The 21434-nt window shown below is 38.0% G+C and overlaps 3 protein-coding genes across 5 annotated transcripts in view; 2 read left to right on the forward strand and 1 right to left on the reverse strand.

Annotated features, from left to right (window-relative positions):
* Positions 1-139: 139 nt before the first annotated feature.
* Positions 140-2115, forward strand: harbi1 (harbinger transposase derived 1). The gene is made up of 3 exons (XM_051724105.1): positions 140-206; positions 640-1335; positions 1457-2115. Exons 2-3 carry the CDS (start codon positions 666-668, stop codon positions 1831-1833), a joined length of 1047 nt encoding a protein of 348 aa, XP_051580065.1. The 5' UTR covers positions 140-206; positions 640-665; the 3' UTR covers positions 1834-2115.
* Positions 2116-3423: 1308 nt separating this feature from the next.
* On the forward strand, positions 3424-9876 carry LOC127411563 (ras-related and estrogen-regulated growth inhibitor-like). The gene is made up of 7 exons (XM_051647255.1): positions 3424-3552; positions 3755-3832; positions 3925-3981; positions 5457-5530; positions 6061-6205; positions 8580-8673; positions 8942-9876. Exons 1-7 carry the CDS (start codon positions 3435-3437, stop codon positions 9129-9131), a joined length of 756 nt encoding a protein of 251 aa, XP_051503215.1. The 5' UTR covers positions 3424-3434; the 3' UTR covers positions 9132-9876.
* Positions 9877-11001: 1125 nt separating this feature from the next.
* LOC127416706 (PHD finger protein 21A-like) overlaps positions 11002-21434 on the reverse strand; it is a 35969-nt gene continuing 25536 nt past the window's right edge. For all 3 annotated transcript variants that reach the window (XM_051656218.1, XM_051656219.1, XM_051656214.1), the window contains 9 exons: positions 20784-21041; positions 20551-20709; positions 20399-20450; positions 20239-20318; positions 20082-20139; positions 18204-18226; positions 15664-15739; positions 14734-14837; positions 11002-14508 (listed from right to left, as the gene is read on the reverse strand). In XM_051656218.1, the coding sequence (XP_051512178.1) occupies positions 13894-14508; positions 14734-14837; positions 15664-15739; positions 18204-18226; positions 20082-20139; positions 20239-20318; positions 20399-20450; positions 20551-20709; positions 20784-21041 (1425 nt within the window). In that variant the 3' untranslated portion in view covers positions 11002-13893. The remainder of the gene's footprint in view (positions 14509-14733; positions 14838-15663; positions 15740-18203; positions 18227-20081; positions 20140-20238; positions 20319-20398; positions 20451-20550; positions 20710-20783; positions 21042-21434) is intronic.

A 21434-nucleotide genomic window follows, 5' to 3' on the forward strand; every position in this document is an offset into this window, starting at 1 on the left:
ATACACATAATAGCTTTACCTAAGTACATCATGATTGAGCTTTATTTATTTTTGTAATATGAAGTATTTTAATTCGTATTGCGCTATCTCTAAATTTAATGCCAAATCATCTCATTTAAATGTCGAAAGTGCATCTCGTGAACAGGAAAACTGCGACGTGACGTCACATTTCAATGTCGGCGTACACAAACAAACTGTCTGTGCTGGTAATGAATAACGCATTTTAAATTAAAGCAGATCGTTTTTAATAGTTTTATGCCTAGATAAATATATAAATAAATTTTTCAATGTAACATCATTTCTTTCAAGGGTTGTTTGCGTTCGGGTTTGTCTAAAATATTACAGTGAGCTCGCCATACTAGCACATGTAACCAGCTCACTTCAGTTATGTTTTCTAAATGCTGCTTTAATATGTGATGTGAACAAGATATTATCAGGATTGTGTCTAGCAGCCCTATGTTAAATAAGTAAAATGAGGCCCAAATACACTTTGCTGTAATTTACTGCTTATAGATTCATATGTATCATTGAAAACTAGCCTAATGTATTTGAGTGTAGTATTGTGGTTTTGTTATTGACATCACATTACATGACTTTTCATTTCCTTTACTGACATTCACATGTGCGATTTGACCACAGGTCCTCCTGAATGACTGACGTGTGGGATGGCACTCTCTATTGCAATCCTTGACTGCGACTTACTGCTGCATGGTCGTGGGCACAAAACACTTGATCGATTTGACATTGAAACGGTGTCAGATGAGTTTCTGCTGACCACGTTTGGTTTTCCACGTGAGTTCATTTATTATCTGGTGGAACTGTTGAAGGACAGCTTGTTGAGACGCACACGGAGGTCACGAGCCATCAGGCCAGATGTACAGATACTTGCTGCCCTGGGATTCTACACAACCGGGTCCTTCCAGAGCAAGATGGGAGATGCGATTGGCATCAGCCAGGCCTCCATGAGTCGCTGTGTTTCTAATGTCACTAAAGCGCTGATTGAGAAAGCACCCGAGTTTATCGGCTTCACCAGGGATGAGGCCACCAAGCAGCAGTCCAAAGAGGAGTTTTACAGAATGGCAGGAATTCCTAATATCTTGGGAGTAGTGGATTGTGCACATATAGCCATTAAAGCACCCAATGCAGATGACTCTTCCTATGTAAATAAAAAGGGATTTCACTCGATCAACTGCCAGTTAGTATGTGATGCCAGAGGCTTGCTGCTTAGCTCTGAGACACATTGGCCAGGCAATCTGACAGACAGAGCTGTTTTTAAGCAATCCAGTGTGGCAAAGCTTTTTGAAGAGAAAGATAATCACGAGGGCTGGCTTTTAGGTGAGGCCCCTAGTTTTGTTATCCATTCTCTTTTTTTTTTTTTTTTTTTTTTAAAACATTGCTGAATAGTCCTGAAGTATTTGAATGTGTTAGTGAGCCTTAAATATTTTCTCTTGTGCAGGCGATAACCGTTACCCTCTAAAGAAGTGGCTGATGACTCCGATGCAAAGTCCGGAGTCCCCTGCTGACTACCGCTATAACCTGGCCCACACGACCACACATGAGATTGTGGACCGCACATTCCGAGCCATTCAGACACGTTTCCGGTGCCTGGATGGGGCAAAGGGCTACCTGCAATACTCCCCAGAGAAATGCTCCCATATCATCCAGGCCTGCTGCGTGCTACATAACATTTCCCTGCAGTCTGGCCTTGATGCCTGGACTTTTGAGAGGACTGAGATCACAGACCAATCAGAAGAGGATGTCGATCCCACTGACACTGTTGACCCAGAGGCTTTGAGAGTTAGACAGGAACTTATTCAAAACCATTTCGGTTAGGACAGAATAATAGAGTCATCATTTCCTGATGCAGTATGCTGGTGCTTTCTGCTAATATGCTGTTGTCTTCCTGTATGGCAAGATTTTGAATTTATAATTTGTACTCTCTCATGGTCCTTATGAACTTTATGTATGATTTTATTTAGTTTCAGGAATGAACACCATGATGAACGAGAGAGGAACTGTTTTATTTTCTTCAGTTTGATATTTTTAGTTAAAAATGATAGCTCTGCAAAATGAAGGATCAATAAATCATCACAACATTAATGCAAAGGATATCTTTTATTTCAAAAGTTGCTTCAAGTACCTTTAAATAGCTGACAATTCCAAGCAAATTTCTTGCAAATTATTTATTTACTGATATTCTTTCACAATGTTAACTGGGAATTCAATTAACTTATCCTCTCTGTTCAGCAATCTTGGGAGACTACTCAAAAAAAGTAATTCACTACAAATGACTAATTGCTTTTCTAAAATTGTAATCAGATTACTGGCTTTAATGATTACTTCATAAAAAATGTAATCACATTACTGATTACATCTAATTTACTTTCTAACACTTTTCACAGGAAAGCTTTTGTTTTTCTGCTCAACTAATTCAAAAATAATGTCTATATTTACACTTTCATTGACTCGTTAAGTGGTACGCGCCCTTAAGATGTCACAGAAATGCAAACAGATGTTCATATTAATGTAATTCATGTTTTAAATGCATTCTACATAATATTATTATGTAGAATTACTGTATGTGTAACCAAAGTCCCTTACAAGGAAAGTCAGTCCACTCGCTCCCGGGCAGCTATTTTCAATGTAAACAAGCAGCATAAAGTACAGCTCCTATCGGCTTGAATGGGGAAAGACCAAAATCTCCAAAATGGTTGATCAACATTATGATAAAATAACATTTCAAATAAGCAGTAAAATCTGATAACAATGGTATATTAATCCAGCTAATGGGCAAGCTTGTTTTTGAGTTAGCTGACATGCAGTGTCTGTAGCTGAATGGTGATCGCCATATTGGGCGTTCCAATTTCTCCCATTCATTTTAATTACTCCGTCTGCGGCTAAATATTCTGTGGTGTAACCCAAGTAGTGTACTTTAAAGTATTTAGGCTAATTTAATTGAAAGGTCAGTAACTAATCTGATTACAAGAATTAGAAATGTAATTCGCTACACTACTTTCAGTACTTTAAAAGTAGTTAGGTTACAGTAATTAATAAATTTGTAATTAGATTACACCCAACACTTCTGTTCAGAAACTCTTAACTGACATATTCAGAGTTTAGTTGCCACTGTTGTTCTTTTTCTGAGTATATACCAGTGCAAAAATACAAAGCTTTTAATTTTAGCCCGGGTTAATTAATGGTTTTGTTGGCAGTGAGATGGAGTCTGTCTGTGCTGCTCCAGAGGCTCGGTTGTCAAAGGCGATAAATCAGCTGGTTGTTTAATGAGTCTCGCAGTTTAGTCCTGTGATGAATGTGTGGAATAAAAAGAGAGACCGCGGTGAACAATGACGTCCTGTCCTTAGTGCGCGCGCGCGCTTCTTCTAATATACTTTCTAAAGAGAGAGAGAGAGAGAGAGAGAACCAGAGTCAGCTGCATGGACATTGTATCACTGCTCTTCTCAAGGGTCTCTCGACATGAACACCATGACATAGAACAAAGCGCTTCTGGATCTTGCCAGACGGTTTTGTTTAGCAATAACTTGCGGGAGCAAAGTAAGTACTAGGGGACTTTTGTTTCATTCTTTGACATGTTGACCATGCCGCATTCATCTTGAGCGCGAAGGGAAAGCACGCACACTGAGAAAAATCATCGGTTATAAATTGTAATTCGATTTATTTGACATCGGAATCCCTCGGAAGGTGTTAATATTATTCAGATGTAATGCTGTCCACATGTCTTGAACTTTATCAACAGTGATCATGACAGAATCCATACGAAAGATGATGAGGGCGAAGTTGGTGGTGCTGGGGAGAGAGAACTGTGGAAAGACAGGTAACACTGCCATCAATGAACCATATTGGGTTTTATTAACAATACTTAGTGAAGATTACTTTAACTTACTCTGTTTTTCTGTTCATCTCTAGCTCTGTGTGTCAGATTCATTACCAAACGTTTCATTGGAGAATATGAACATAAAAGGGGTAAGTAAAAGAGCACAAGGTTGATTCTCACGAAACCTGTCAAGAAAATATCCTGGTCCCATTTTACTCAGAAATCAAAAGAAACAAATAAGAAATTATATTTTGCAAATAGAAAATTAAGATTACATTGTGACAATAACTTTCATGACAGTTATGCACATTTTACCCCCGAATATCATTACCGCAATGCAAAACAAAAATAGATTTTCACTACTGCAAAAAAAATGAATTAATTACATTTTAAGGTATTTATACATCAGAGTGGTTCTTCCTCATATTGCTTTTCATGTTCGCTGATTTTAATGTAAAAGAATCATCTTGTTTTTTAAAATCTTGTTTAATGTAGTCTTATGACAGTACAGTGTTATGGTAATGACAATAATAATTGAAAACAATGAAAACAGTAAAAGTTAAACATCCGGACGTGTTACGGTAATGAGAATTGGATGGGTAAAATGTGCTTTAGTGTTCAGAAAATAATGTCACACTGCAAAAGCTCTTAATGGCCGTAAGTGATGAAACATTTTCATATTTGTTTGAATGATTTGTGGTTATATGTAACTTTTTCTTGACAGGTTTCGTAAGAATCACCCAAAAGTGTTAACGCAATTAAAGGGATAGTTCACCCAAGAATGAAAATTCTCTCATCATTTACTCACCCTCATGCCATCCCAAAAGTGTATGACATTCTTTCTTCTGCAGAACATAAATGAAGATTTTTAGAAGAATATTTCAGCTCTGTATGTCAATGCAAGTGAATGGGAACAAACATTTTAAAGCTACAAAAAGCACATAAAGGCAGCATAAAAGTAATCCATAAGACTCTAGTGGTTTAATCCATGTCTTTAGAAGAGATATGATAAGTGTGGGTGAGAAACAGATCAATATTTAAGTCCTTTTTTACTATAAATTATCCTCCCTGCTAGTAGGTGGCGATACGCACAAAGAATGTGAATCACCAAAAACAAAAGAGGAAGGTTGTGAAAATGAAAGAGAAAATTTAAGTAAAAAAAGCACTTAAATATTGATCTGTTTCTCACCCACACCTATCAAGTCAATTTAGAAGACATTAATTTAACCACTGGAGTCGTACTGATTACTTTTATGTTTCCTTTATGTGCGTTTTGGACTTCAAAGTTCTGCCCATCATTCACTTGCATTGTATGTACCTACAAAGTTGAGATATTCTTCTAAAAATCTTCATTTGTGTTTGAAGAAGAAAGAAAGTCATAAACATCTGGGATAGCATGAGGGTGAGTAAATAATGAGATATTTTTCATTTTTGGGTGAACTAACCCTTTAAATGCATAAACTGATTCTCTGTATTGACTCAGCATATCTCCTCAATCATTGTAAAGCTGACAACCATGCAAAATGTTGCTGTAATTTTTTTAACACTGTAATTTCACTTTCAAGTTCTGTGCTCTTATTTGCATTGTATGACATGCCATATATTTTTTGTGTGTGTCTCTTAGAGGTCACCTACAGGTGTCAGAAAATGGTGGACAAAGAGCCGATTGAGCTGGAGATTTTAGACACTGTTAATAAGGTACAGCATGCCTGAGATTAGATCTGACGGGATCTTCCTTTGTTGTATTCTGTCCCTTACCAATTAAGGGGCTGCTGTGCAGCTGCTGTTTTACAGGCATATTTATCCACCATTACAAAGAAAGACAGTGAGATGATCTTGCCCTGTCAAACGGCTGATGAGACACAGGACACTCTGAACCATTCCATTCCTTTCATGTCTGTTGTGCTGAATCTCAGGCTGGTCGAGGGGCTTTAGCAGCCCGCCAGCCATTGATCATGTTATACAGTAGAGCGGCACATGTTAATTCACTGGCTGAGGCATTACCATTTGTGTGAGTGTATTAGAGAGGCAGAATGAATTGGGGGTATTTCAGTCATGTCCTGTACGTTCCAGGCTGGAACTCATCTGTCAGAATCACATCGGTGAAAGATGTTCTAGATGTTCTTCGCCATCCTGCATCTCACACATTCACTCACTTCATCACATGCAAGAAATGAAGAGCTGTTCAAATGTGGGAATCTGAGCTGTATGTGTGTGTGTATGTTTAGGAGTGCCTTGGACCTACTTCCTCTCTGGAAAGCTCCATTAAATGGGGTGACGGATTTCTAATTATGTATTCCGTCATGGATCGTAGCAGTTTTGAAGCAGTGTCGCGCCTTAAGAGACTGATTGACCACATTAAACAGACACTCGGTAAGACTGATCTCCAATCGTATTGTGGGTGTGTATAATCACTACAGAAGTGTACTAATAATACTGTGTTTAGTAAAACTGTTCTGGTATCTGATATGTTTATGTGTATGGTCCCGCCAATGAGCAAATCGTAATGTTAACCATCAGTATGACTCACCTTGCCTTAATATTGGGGTGTCCAAACTTTTTCAGTCAGGAGCCAAATGCAGAAAAAAATAAGGTACCACGGGCCGCATCCCTGTAATAATTTAAAAAAGGGCTAGAATATTGCTATAACCTTTATATTGTACACTTAATATTATGTAAGTTTTAATCATAATTTGTGCTCTATGGTATGCTTGTGTAGGCCCTTCATGTAAATAAAGGATAAGGTATTTCACTCACAGAGAACACATAATGGAACAGTGATGCATCTTATACAAAATATCAGTGGTGTAGATTCTAGTATGTACATTGAAGGGGACCAAATATGGGTCCGGACACAATGTTGTGGTGTGAGTTTTTGACGGTCAGATTACCGTCTGAGAAAAAAAATTGCGGTTAATCGGTTTTACAATTCTATGCACATTTTCTTATTATGCAACAGTACTGACACAAAAAAGGCATATCATATAACAATTGTCTAAACGTCTAAGTGGATGTATTTCTGGGGGATATGTGGACACTAAGGGAAGCCCTATAATAAGAAAACTGATAAATACACACAGCATGTAGTTCACGGCATTAAACAGTTTTTTTCTTCTGCATCACTTTATTAAAGCAATCCATTGTTCTGTCAGACACCCCAACATAAAGAATTGGCAACAGACTCTAAATACTGTCCACAACACTTTACAAATAAACCTGTGGACTGTCCATAATAATGGGAACATTGCTTACAGCAGGCAATTTAAAGTCCGATCATGACTAAAATTGACATTTATTGTTGAATGTGGTGAATTTGTACAGAAGCAATGCTTTAAATAATGAGGATGATTTAAGATGCAACTTTTCAAAGTTTATTCGCTGATAGCATTCAAATGCACTGTGCGCGGTCAGCACGCTTAAACATTACAAATAGTGGCATCTTTAGTTCATCACTTTAAAATCACCACAGCTAAAAATATTAAACCTACTAGTTTGTTGTTGGACGTCTAGTGGAGCATCCTGTCCAATTTGTAGGATGTGTTTTTTCTCCCTAATTCTGTTCTAAAATCTCTCACGGGCCACATCAGAGCAGTCGGAGGGCCTCAAATGGACACCCCTGTCTTAATAGGTCTCAGTTCAGAGGTTTCACCTCAGGCATGAACTCATGACTTTCTTAATATAGTACACGGCAGTCAGTGACTGCGAGTTTGTAAATCCGAGATAGGAAGATACATTGAAAGTGATATAAAAGAGTGAGAGTCCATCACAATTCTGTAGTCTTTTATGATGCCATCCATCACCAGGTGCTGTCATTTTAATGGTAGTCTGTTCTCCTTCAGTACTACAGCCTTCATTTAGTCATTTAGTGTGTGTGTGTGTGTGTGTGTGTGTGTGTGTGTGTGTGTTTGTGGAGTGGTCAGCTTTTGCCTACATTGTGGGGATCAGCCAAAATGTAAAATATTCCAGGTTCAATACAAGTTAAGCTCAATCGACAGCATTTGTGGCATAATGTTAATTAACACAAAATTGTATTTCAACTCATTCCTCCTTTAAAAAAAAAAATTTAAAAAAAAGTACAAATTTGGGTTACAGTGAGGCACTTAGAATGGAAGTGAATGGAGCCAATACGTAAACATTAAAATACTCACTGTTTCAAAAGTATAGACACAAGACATAAACGATATGCGTGTTAAAATGATTTCAGTGTGATAAAATCACTTACTAATCTTTTCTGTGTAAAGTTATAGCCAATTTTACAACTTCGTTGCCATGACAACATAACGCTGTAAACCCTAAAATGACTGTAAAAATTATTTAAACAACTTTTCAACTCAAATAATACATGTGCTTTAACAGAAGAATTAATGTAAGTATTTTTATAAAATTATAAGCTTCACATTTCTGCCTTTAAACCCTCCAAAATTGGCCCCATTCACTTCCATTATAAGTGTCTCACTGTAACCTCGATTTTTGCTTTTGTTTTTTAAGAAAAGGAGGAACGAGTCGAAATGATTTTTTGTGGTAATCAACATTTTGCCACAAATGCTGTTGATTGAGCTTAACTTGTATTGGACTCGGAATATTCCTTTAATAAATGTACTAAATGATGGAAGTCCTAATGAACATGTAAAAATGCAAAGTTTCCGTGAGGGTTTAGTAGGTGTAGAGTTAGGGGATAGAAAATATAGAAGTCAATGGAAAGTCCTTGGTAGTAAAAAAATAAAAATAAAAAATGTGTGATTTCCAGGTATTCCAACAGTCATTGTAGCCAATAAATGCGACATGGAGTATGGGCGCTTGGTAAGGACAGATGAGGGTCAGGCTTTGGCCTCAGATCTAAGGTCAGTACACTCTGCTACTGTATCTCTGATGACTGCACACATTCTTTAACCAAACTGACAAATATCAGAGCAGATTTTATTACTCTCATTGAACCTAATTGTACAATGAGAACATGGATATGGATGAAACATGCAAGCTGACTCAAACTTTTTTACTTGGAAACTACACTTTTGTTATTACTGTGGTTTAAAGGCCATTGTATGTGCATTGCAAATCTTGATTTGTGTATTAAAATGTAGTTTCACTGGTTTGGTGGTGGTGATACAGGTGCAGTTTCTTTGAGCTGTCTGTAGCAGAGGATACTTCTGCAGTGGAGGCTGCGTTCGGGCAGCTGGTGCGTGAAGTGCGTCTGGAGTTTCAGCGCCACCTGCTGGCTATGGACAAGCGATCACGTATGCTGCAGATGAGACATGCACTCAAAAACAAACTAACAAGGAGTAAAACCATGCAGTGGTGACCAGTAAATGCAGTTAGCAGATCTGACCACTGTATTCACTACAGTAGTGCTCATATCTTACATGACTATCTTTTCAGAGAGGAATAACAATACAGAACAAATAAGTGCCTTCTGGATTTCCAAATCAGCATGTTTGAGTATTTATGGCAGGCAGCATAAAGCAGCTAAATGTAGCTGTGTGTTTTTAAAGGTGCAGCGTGTAATTTCTGTGCCACTAGAACCACCAAAAAGAATAGCAAAAATAATGACTGTTTTCAAATTGGTGTCCCAAACATTCCATTGCATTGTTCATAAAACCAGTAGTTGCTAGTTTTGTACCCCACTTATTTTAAGTGTGAGAAGTCATGTAGGCCTATGCTTATTTCTCATTGCTGGGTTAATTCTGATAGGCTGTGCTTGTCTAGAATTAATATTAATATACGTCATGCCTAAAATGGCAAATGATGTGCATCATGGCAGAAGATCTGTGTATTGTTTTGATCTTTGATCTTTTGATCCAGTTTCAGTCTCTATGAGCATGAAATGTCAAGGGAAAGTAGCTAGTTTTATTTCTTTTGACATTCTGCAGTGTGAACAAGTGAATAAGTCTAAATTCACTTTGTAATTAGAATAAAATGTTTTAATATGTTACAGTACAATCTGTTATAACGCTTATCTTTGTTATGAGTATTTTTTGAATCTGCATGTTGTGTTTAACCTTGTGCGACCCCATGTACACATGCAAGGATGTTTTGTTTTGGCTTCGTTATACGCAACGCATAATTTAATTGTTTAAACCGACTGATCTCAGTTCAGGAGAATCTGGGCTGTCAGTAAAGGGTTAAACGCATGGAGTCATGTGACAAAACAACATAGCACCGATCACAGCTGAGTTTGTCTTTGGGAGAAACGCCAACAAAACTACATCTGGTAAGAAACCTAATTATGTTTTTTTTTTTTTTTTACATTGAAATCTGTTTGAGTCAAACGTTTAGAGTCTCTAGTTTCATCCGATATGCCATTTTTAAAATTTGAGTGATTTATTGCAAAACGTCACGCTGCGGAACACAATGTACACTAATGTTTACTCAGCACATTTTTTCCTTAGAAATCCTATATTTACTGTGCATTATCACAATGGGGTCATCCAAAAGCTGAAAAATGTTGCTTTCAGAGGCTTTATATGGAGTTAGGATGAAAATAAGGTGCATTTCAAACTGTTCTGAGACCAGTGCAGACAGACAGCACACTGGAAGTCATTCACTAAATAGGGAGCAAGGGAGCATCCTGTAGCTTTCTATGCAGCTTTCTAAGTGCATTTGATCCAAACTTCCTATCAAAAGTTCAGTTTCAGGCTGCAGATGATGTTTGGACCACTCAGAATGTTTGGCAGACATGGGACAGTGATAATCAGTACATAGATTCAGAATTTCTAATGTATAATTTTATTTTAACATGGTTGGCAGTGATTGGATGATGCTGGCCATTACTTTGAATCAGAATTAATCATGCTAAGTTATGATGTAATGTCTGTAACATCTCAAAAACATGAATAACCAACACTCCTGTAAAACATAAACAATTTGATTAAAAAAAAAACTGACTTTCTATAGCTTGGTATTATTTAAAATGTAAAAACTTAGTCCCGCTGTCCACATATGTTGCCATACATTTTTAGGAAAACTATTTGCTGTAGATTTTTTTTGTTTTGTTTTTTGCATGTTTATTAAGTGCTACTAGTTACAAATCAAAAAGGGAAATGGAAAATGCACACAGCAGTCACGCTCAGGTCTCAGGCGGTTAAATGTATAGTAGTTTGACAATGAAAACATCCGATTGTCTCTTCACTCAGATGATGTTCTAACCAAAACAGAAATGAAACCATGAAATTAAACAATTTACAATTTTATTTAGCAAAAATGGTAAAAATAAATAAATACAAATTGATCAAATGCTCCAGTATTATCCAACCTCCTCAACAGAATGAAATTCATGAAGTTATATATTCAAATAACTTACACATAGATTCTATGAGAAAAGGTAAACAGATATCAGGCAACACACAAGATCAACAAATAAAACAAACAAAGTGTAAAACAGTGAACAGAACAAAAGAGCAATACACATCCTTTTAAAAAACTATTATGAAAGAATCTAGACACTTTTTTACAACAAATTCATGTAAATTGTGTTCTTAATTTATAGTTTAGAACACACAATTTATCCTTGATTTTAGGGGTTTATCAACCTGAATGAGGTAACAGCATGATGTTGATCATTAGCCTTATCATGCTTATCTTGACAACATGAACAAAAGCCTGAGCTCTCAGTAAACACTATAACATCTGAGAAATCAGATTTCACACACAGAGAACATCTGTCACTGAACCACTGTCAGTCCTATTAGCCACATCTGGCCTTAGGATTCTTGGCCCTAGGAGAACGGGAGATGACATTTGCAAATGTCACAGCTGATGAGCATTTTTGAAAGGGCTCTTTCTTTTTAATGCACTAGATAACCAGAATACCACTAAACAAGAAATACTTCTCTAGATGTTGCTTTGGAATTTCCACAAGTGTGATAGAAATGTAAAAAGTTTTTATCAGATGAATGTGTGAATAATTCTGTAATTCTATTGAAATATCGTATCCTTTTGAAAGTGCATTTGAAAATTCTGATGCAACGTAAACTGAGGGGCAGATGCCCAGATAATCAGGCTGGGATAGAATCATTTAACTAAAAATAAATTCTTCTTTTATATTATATATATATATATATATATATATATATATATATATATATATATATTTTTAAAAAAAAAGGTAAATTAATATACCAATTTGTTTTGTGTTTTGTTATAAGAGGTGAGCACTTAAGAGTTCTTATGTAGTTATGTGTAGTGGTTAGATTCACTAGTGGCAGTGCAGGCACTGTCCTCACATCCACAACCAGAATGATCAGATAACAAAGTAGGTTCTAATTCCTAAAGGGGAAAAAACTCCCTCATTGTGCTGACAACTGGTTCTAAGACACTGACAAGTCATAACACTAAAATGAAACAGCCTAACATATTCTATAGAACTTAAGGCAACCAATACACAGAGGCTACTGCAGGCTAGAACTGCATGTTCAGCATTGAGAACACGTACATGTACACAACTCACAAACCTGAAATGAAGATATAAACACTGTATATAATTCTGTCTTCTATCAACAGTAATGCATCCCCAGTGTGTTTGACACCACTGGGTTTCTGGACTATTTCGTGTGCTTTCACAATAGAAGTGTCATTTTGGTACATGATACAGTTTTCAACCTACCATGGCTGTTTCTGAGGCAGCCATTTATGTTAGAGATGGTCTGGTGTGTTAAGTCTGTGCTTGTTACACACTGTCTGAAATACAGTGGTGAGAGAGCATCAAGAGCTCTGATATGGTTAGAGTAATGCAAAATATAAATAATAATGTTATGATAACAGAAGCCCCTTAGTGGTGGAGACAATGGTAAACTTGTGGCCCTAGGCATAGCACTTATGCCCCATTGTGTTGTGCTTTAGGGTAGGTTTACAGAACAGTGTTACCACCTAGTAAGACGACACTGAAATGATACAGAACAGAAGCCCTTATTTTGGCCCATAAGCATAACATTACTGGCACACTGGTTTTATGGGATTTTTTTTTTTTTTTTTTTTTTTTTGACGGCATGTGTGCAAGTCTAAAAAGAAACTTCATATTTTTCATCGTTTTAAGGAATCAAAGTTCTTGAACAAGGCATGAAACCTCTGCTACACTCTGGTGATAAAAAGTCCTCTCGATGTGGATATGGACTTCCATGGACCACGAATGATGTGAGATCAGCAAATCTCAAATCATCATCCCTTCTGTTAAAAATCATCCGTGACTTAGACGGAACTGCACTCTCATTAAATCACCACTGTTTAGTAGATAAGGCATGGTTATAATTGACCTCACAAACACTTCAGGACCGACACTACAAATACTATTCTACTACTCTTAAATATCTATTTAATGTTATAAGAATAACATAAAATAACAGTTCCCTGTGGCATTAAAAATTTGGCAGAACAGAACTAATGAATATTTTTGTAAGAAAAAAACTATAAATAATGTGTGTAAAAATACCAAAACATATTTACAGAAATGTTTCAGCTTTTAAGAAGCCAAGAATTAGACAAATGCTAATGACAGCAGTGAATTCTCCAGCGGAACGCCTGGAAGACCTGTATTTCTGTTAGTGTGTGATAACCTGTTTTGCGCTTCACGTTACGCTCTGATGCCCAAGAATTAGACACAATAACTCAAAACTAGACAAAACAACTGCACCTTGGTTGTATTTCACAGACAAAACTGACTGAACTCTTCATATCTCCATATCTTATGTCTTAGATCAGAGCTACAGGACCTGATAGGAAGCTGCGCTACTCAACTACCAGAGGGCTGCAGGAACAAGACCTGCATCCAATCCTTCAGAAGCTTTCCCTTTCAGAGGTGCTATGGCAACAGTATCAGGCACACAATGGTGTGATATCTTTAGATTTTATTACTCTTTTATTTTCTATATCATTATTCTTTGTAGAAATATTTCAGTGTGCACACATTAGCATACACATTGCTGGTACTTTAGGAACCTCCTTCCTGCATGTAGTAAATGGCACTATGGATTTTCTTTCCCTCAAAGATATAAGAGATGAAACAAAAACACAAAACAACAATACTGTTAACTGGCACACTTTGGGCACCAACTGTGATGGGGTAGCTGATGCTATTTTACCCCCTCCGTCACTCCCGTAAGGGGTACGATTCGGCCGAGGAGGGGCTGTGGGATGACGCTGAGGTCACTGTTGTTGTTTCTATGTTTCTTTATATTTTCCTCCCCTGCGGACACTGCTCCATTGGTACTGGGAACCCCCTGGTTGCTGCTGTTATTGCTGAAGGCTATGCTGTTTGCATTAGTGGGTTCACTCCTGATTCTGGACATGCTTTTTATATGTGTGCTCTCTTCAGTGCCCTCACTGCTAGTGTTGCTCTTTGCGTTTGTAGCATCGGTCTTAATTGTGTTATTATTTGTGGCGATTTGTTTGAAGGGATCGTTTATGTTTGAAAGAGTGCTAATTATCACCATAGCTTCAGAGGAGCGTGTCCCGTTATTCGTGTTATTGTTTGTGTCTGTAGTGACTGCACAGGAGCTGCTGGGTTTGGAAGCTCCACTGTGGGACATATCTCCATTGGCCATGCCTACAGGAGAGATGAGCGCCTGGTAAGGGAGGGGGGACAACTGGATCCCTCTGATCAGATGGACCAGCCTTCTAATTTTCTCCAGTGAAACCTCCATCTCCCTCTGTTGGGCCATCACGCCGTTTTTGCTGTCCATACATCTCTGTGCCGGCAGAGGAGACAGTGCTGACTCACAACCCAAATCTCATTAGTTTATAGTTACTGAATTCAGGCCTTTTTTTTCCTAATGTGTCACAGTGATGTATTCCAGATGTAATGAGAATAACTTTGTCAATAACAATTTATCAACGTTATGCGATAAAGAGAAGCACAAGACTGGATCACTCGCTGTACTAATAACAGAATATGAGCTGAACTGTTCTCTCACCGTTATAGAGTGGCTGAGCTGTCCGACTTTCTGCTCCAGTGTCTCTCTCTCATGCCGCAGCTCTGTGCTCCATCTCCTCAGACGATCTTTCTCTTCTTCTTTCGCTTCAGAGAAATGAGTGTATGTGTAAATATCAACAGTTCTTGGAAAGTTAGTAAAGGTTCAGAGGTTTACAGGGGCATTTAATAAGAGGCTCAAACTTAATGAATCACACTTTGTGTTTTGATATTCTGTTTTGTTTTATTGTAGAGCATCACTCCCATCTAAATCTATTTTACCACTGGGTATATCAATCATCAGATATGCACTCACTGAGCACTTTATTAGAAACACCTGTACACCTACTTATTCATGCAATTATCTAATCAGCCAATCATGTGGCAGCAGTGCAATGAATAAAATCATGCAGATACGGGTCAGGAGCTTCAGTTAATGTTTACATCAACCATCAGAATGGGTAAAAAATGTGATCTCAGTGATTTGGACCGTGGCATGATTGTTGGTGCCAGATGGGCTGGTTTGAGTATTTCTGTAACTGCTGATCTCCTGGGATTTTTTTTTTACACACAACAGTCTCTAGAACTTACTCTGAATGGTGCCAAAAACAAAAAACATCCAGTGAACAGCAGTTCTGCAGACAGAAATGCCTTGTTGATGAGAGAGGTCAACGGAGAATGCCAGACTGGTTTGAGCTGACAGAAAGGCTATGGTAACTCAGATAACCACTCTTTACAGTTGTATTGAGCAGAATAGCATCTCAGAATGCACAACATGGATGGGCTACAACAGCAGAAGACCATGTTGGGCACTTTATTAGGACCATAGTGTTACTAATAAAGAGCTCAGTGAGTGTATATGAGTCTCATATTTGTATGTGTCAATGCAGCTGCCCTGTTATATGTAAGAATGCTGTATGATGAAACTACTCACCTGCTTTATAAGAGATGTAAGAATGGACAATAGCGAGTGTCCCTGGCCACTCAATAGAATCTTCCTTCTGCAGAATCTAAAAAAACATGTGTAATGAAATACACTTCTATTCACAGTTTGCATTCAAAGTGAAAAACACGAACACTCATAATGAATGGACAAAGGTTAAATCAAATTAAGTAGAGAAAAGAGGCAAACTAAACTTACAAAGTCTCGAGCAGTCTTGATGAAGATTTCTGGTTTTCTGTGTATTTGCCCTCTTGTATATTAGGGAGTTATGTTTTTGCTAATGACTGTAGGTAAGGTTTAGCGAAGTACTTTACATTTCTGTAGCACCACATCAATCCCTTCCTGCTTTAGGCGACAGTAAAATCTTGGGCCACATCCACACTAATCTATTTTTATTAGAGCTGTCAGAATGAACGCATTAAGGCATGCTAATTTTCTTAATCGCGATTAATGCATTTACCGTTAATACGGCATAAACACTTGTGTGAAGGGCGAAAACTTAATCTGTCCACCCAGAGTCATTACACTGACGCACGCTTCACAAACAGACACAGCGCCAGAGCCCTTCTACCAAGATGAGCCTACAAGCTTAGCATAAAATAACATAACGCGGCAGTCCCAATCTATGGGCGGTACTGTCCTAATACTCTCCTATGATAGAGCCGTGGAGGTTATTATCTCAGTAAATAAAAGAATCTCTGACAGTGCTTCCCTGTCAGTGATAAAATGATGAAGAAAGGAGCTCTTAGCACTGTATGATGTACAAAACAAGCCCAGGTGGGACTTATAAGGCACATTTTAATTACCACAGAAGCAAGTCAAGTCTTAACTATCACCAAACGCAGAATGAGACATTTTTGTCTGGAAGCGCTTTATATGGAGAGTTCAAAGCTTGATGCCGGCGTTGACGCTCTGACGTGAATCATGAATGCAGCTTCAAGATTGCTTTAACAAAGCAGATGGCCACAGTCTACCGGAAGATCAATATTGTGGAGGATGAGAGTTTAAGAGATTTAATGTCTGTTGCAATGAATATGCAACCTATGTGGAAACTAGTTCTTTCAATCAGTCGAACTTCCACTTTGATTTTGGGAAATGTTTAATGTTACTCGAATTGGTGCTATTTTAGTGCATTTCTTGTGGAAGGCTCTGTTTGGAAAATGTTAATAAAGCATTATATTGATGCATATTGTTTTGTTTTCTTTCCTAAGATGGAAATAAATGCATTCTGACAAGAAAATAAGTGTGTATATATAGTCAAATTTCAGCACTTTCAAAATCTGATTAATTGTGATTAACTACAAAACATTACGTGATTAATCACAATTGAAAAAAATTAATCGACTGACAGCACATTTTTATTTGAAAACATACTGATTTATCTACATGTACACTTCCCATTTACTAAAATGAAGACTTTCGAGAAAGCTCTCAATACCCACATATTTTGAAAAACAATGACGTTAGGAAACTGAAAACGACCAAATTTAATGGATTAGTGTGGACTTGGCCTTCGGCTCATGGGCATTTACCTGGTTTTGGCATTTAGGCCAGATTCACATGTCCTTAGGGACAGAATTATAGGGTGGGTCCAGGCAGTCTAGGTCATACACATGTGAGCAAGTATCACACACAAGAAGCTGTCCACTGCATCTATATTTACCAATCACAACACCAGCAGCTAAATACTGATTTACCAAAAACCTTTCACGCTAAATGGAGCTAGTAAGCTGCTTCTTTGCCTTACATTTCATTAGAGGTATCAGATTTTGCTCAAATAATAATAAAAATATGATAATATTAACAGTCTGTTAAGTACTGAGCCCCTTAGAAGACAGGGCAGGATTTTTTTTTTTTCTGGAATACTTTTGTGTGCCCTCGCAATATTTTGCATTCCCTCCCAATAAGTTTTGCATGCCCTCGCAATAGTTTGCATTCCCTCGCAATAGGGAACACAAATTATTGCCAGGGGAAACTATTTCAGAAAAAAAATTCCCACCCTGTCCTCTAAGGGGCTCCGTAGTTAAGCAATATAAATATCTATGAAGATTGCCTGCTTTGTAAGACCAATGACAAAAGTGAAACATGATACAGCATGGGGAAAAAATGAAATGAATTATGAGAGTGAAAAGCAATTAATTTCTAATGATAAATGCTCCTCAGTTCCTTGAGACTCTTAATTTACCTCCACTAGATGGCACCGGTAAGCATGATGAACAATAGTAGAGGGAAGCCTAAATAGTGTCTCAGGAACTGTAGTGGACTATATCAGCTACTTACATCCCCTGCTGAGCTGGGGCTGGGTGTGGGTGAATGTGATGGAAGGGTGAGTGAGAGGGCAGGGGAGAATGGGCTGCCCGCGGTGGGCTGCTGTAGTTCTGGGGAGGCAGAATGATGGCTGCTGGTGGTTGGGGGGAGGGGCCCCCACTCCACAATACTGCCGTTTTTAGAAAGGCGACCTAGGTGAGATGAAACAAAGGACAAAACAAAACAGAAAAGAAAAAGGAAGACAAAACATTGGTGTAACATACCTCTGACAAGCTGTCCTCATTGGCTAGAGTAGCAGGAAGGAGGCGGGTGGGGGTGGTGTGAGGGTGGTTGGGAGGGAGAGAACAACGTTAGATCACAAAGGAAGCTTTACATGCTGGGTAACCACACATTCTGCAAAAAACTGGCCTTAGATGAGCTGATAAAGGCAGGAGGCATTACATTTGGGCAGATGGGAATAAGAAATGCCAAAAACAAAGAAGGATCGGGGGCAAAGATTAAAAAAGCTTATCCAGGCATCAGGAAGCTTATTGATGTTATTTTCATCTAAGGATAACACAGATGCTGTCAAATATTAAGCCAAGCAAGACATTATAAGTAAATGTGCAGCGTCTTAAACCAACAGAGCACATTTATTTGTGTACTGGGCATTAACAGCAGAAGTAGATGTCCATCATCTGCAAGTATCTACTTGTACTGTTATATTATAAAAGTAACCATCTAAAGCAATTTAAACAACATCATTGTTTAGTGAAACTCTATTAAAAATCGAATTAACCAGAAATAGTTTCTGTAGCCACTCAAGGACATTAAATAAACATGGCCATACACAACTGAACAAGGAGGATTTCTGACCAGCTTTCAAACAAATATCTAAACAACCATAGCTTTTAAATGTAAGAGGCATGACGATTTTGGTACTTCTGATTCTGGCCTCAAATCAAATTATTACAATTATACTACACTTTCTGACAGAGATGTTTGCATCCTCTGTTAGCAATATTGGTTGTAATGAAAAGTGGCAATCTTTGGTCAATTGCAATGTTTATTTTGAGTTTTTTTATTCAAATGATAGAAATTATGAAAGAGACAGAGTAGTAAGGTGGTCTGTCCGATACAAGTACCATTGGTGCACTAATGATGCAGTATTGTAGCACCTTTAAGATGTGCAAAACTAGCCTAATTGTGGATCTATATATTAGACTGAGAACATTTTCTGACACCTTTACTAATGTATACACTTTTACAGCAGCTTGAAGACAGTCATTATCCCACTTAACCCACTATAGGGTCATTTCTTCCTGTCTCACACACACTCTTCATGGCCACTCCACAGCAGAGTGCCTTTGAGCACATTACATAATCAAACAGTCACTACTGCAGAATGTGCTTGTCTGAGAGAGACTGACTGATGGGATTATAGCAGAGTGGATCAGTTTAGGTTAAGAGGTGTAAAAAAGCTGTGGGTGATCAGGGATATTGGGTGTGAAGCACAGAACAGTGACTACTGTTTTAATTATTTTTTTAAAGGGATAGTTCACCCAAAATGAAAATTATCTTATAATTAACTCAATCTCATGCCATCCCAGATGTTTATGACTTTCTTTCTTCTGCAGAACACATTTTTAGAAGAATATCTCAGCTCTGTAGGTCCATACAATGCAAGTGAATGGTGACCAGACCCTTCAAGCTCCAAAAATCACATAAAGGTAGCATAAAAGTAATCCATAAGACTCCAGTGGTTAAATCCATGTCTTCAGAAGTGATATGATAGGTGTGGATGAGAAACAGATCAATATATCAGATCAAAGTCCTTTTTTTACTATAAATCTCCACTTTCACTTGAAAGTAAAAGTGGAGATTTATAGTAAAAATGTATTGAAATATTTATCTGTTTCTCACCCAAAGAAATTGCAACACTTTAGAAGACATATATTAAACCACTGGAGTCTTATTGATTACTTTTATGCTGCATTTATGTGATTTTTGGAGCTTAAAAGTTCTGTTCACCATTCACTTGCATTGTATGGACCTACAGAGCTGAAATATTCTTCTAAAAACGTGTGATATCTGTGATTGTAAATTTGCATGTATGGGACATAATTTGGGCACAGAGAGACGGTGTGATTGGCTGGACTTACTTCTCTTCCTGCTAGACTGGTTAATGGAACTCAAATATGACACTGAGCACTTCTTGCGCTGAAACGCACACAGGCATAACAGATTTAATCAAATAATGTCCAATCTGTAAGCTGTTTGTATTGTGCTGTTCTTATCTGGTGTGTATTTGTTTGTTACCTCTGGTTCGAACATGGCTCCACTATATATTGGATTTGCTGTTGTTCTTCTCTTACGCTCCTGACGCCTGCTCTTAATCTCTATACAAACAAAGCAGGAAAAGTCAATACACATGCACTTACACGCACACACACATATGGACACATTTAATTCTACTGACCTTCAAAATAGTCACGTGTGACCAGTCCCAGAGACAACATGAAGGCCAGTTTCTGTAGAAACAATGACTGTCATCATAAACATCATCACCATAATCATCATTACCTTCATTATAAAATGTGATGTTAACATACAGTAAATTCATTATCCTACCCGTGGGCTCTCCTGATGTTTGGAAGAAGGTGTGTGTGTGTTTGTGGGGGCAGGTGAGGATTGTGTATCTAAGGACAGTGGAGGTGAAGTGTGCGTATGTGTATCTGGAGAGATGAGCAATGAAGTCTTTGGCTCTGTCCCATATTCCACAACAGATGTCTGAAACAAAACAAAAGACATGTTAATATGAACTGATGAATGTTTAACAAACTGCATAAGTGAATTACCCTCACCATGTTGTCAGAGCTTGGGCTGTTGTAAGGTAACTTCTGCATGTGTGTCTGGGCAGATGGTTGTGTGTGTGTAGAGGGAGAGATCAGAATGCCTGTGCTGTTTGAGATGTTGGGGCAGGGCAGGCCATTAAGGATACGCATCTGCTGGATGTGACCAGAGGAAGGGAGGGCAGTGCTCAGTAACACTGGTGACTGCAGGGTCTGTACAGACACCTGACCAGCAGCTGGAGATAGAGAGGTTGGAGGTTTGGGCCTGACCTGCTCATACAAAAACAAAGAAAAAACAGGAGAATTATTTATGGAATAATCTGAAAAAGTTTAAAGCCGAAGTATGCTAATGTTTTCCGCTTGCCACTACTTTTCTTGCGCACAGTGTACATGACAAAAATTTCATCAACAGCAGTGTCTGCATGGACTGTTGCCGTGCAGCTAATTTTTGGGCAATGCACTTCAGTGCACGTCATCTATGCATGACAGCACTTATCAGGTCAGGTCACAAATCCGTCGTTGTATGTATGCGACGAACCAGTCAATACAGGCAATGGCATATCCTTTGAAAGGCTAGAACACTTGACCCTGTGCAAAATGTAACGGCAGGTGAAAAAAGCATATCCTAGGCTTAAAGTGATAGTTCATCAAATTAGATGAAAA

Source organism: Myxocyprinus asiaticus, chromosome 2 (assembly GCF_019703515.2).
Source record: "Myxocyprinus asiaticus isolate MX2 ecotype Aquarium Trade chromosome 2, UBuf_Myxa_2, whole genome shotgun sequence".
NCBI lineage: Eukaryota > Metazoa > Chordata > Actinopteri > Cypriniformes > Catostomidae > Myxocyprinus > Myxocyprinus asiaticus.

What these genes read in the sequence shown, in the direction of transcription:
- LOC127411563 (XM_051647255.1), top strand. Translation starts at nt 3,435, where the DNA reads ATGGACATTGTATCACTGCTCTTCTCAAGGGTCTCTCGACATGAACAC. An exon ending in TTTTAGACACTGTTAATAAG is followed by an intron (nt 5,531 to 6,060) that starts GTACAGCATGCC and finishes GTGTATGTTTAG; the next exon opens with GAGTGCCTTGGACCTACTTC. An exon ending in CCACATTAAACAGACACTCG is followed by an intron (nt 6,206 to 8,579) that starts GTAAGACTGATC and finishes TGTGATTTCCAG; the next exon opens with GTATTCCAACAGTCATTGTA.
- harbi1 (XM_051724105.1), top strand. Translation starts at nt 666, where the DNA reads ATGGCACTCTCTATTGCAATCCTTGACTGCGACTTACTGCTGCATGGT. An exon ending in TCACGAGGGCTGGCTTTTAG is followed by an intron (nt 1,336 to 1,456) that starts GTGAGGCCCCTA and finishes TCTCTTGTGCAG; the next exon opens with GCGATAACCGTTACCCTCTA.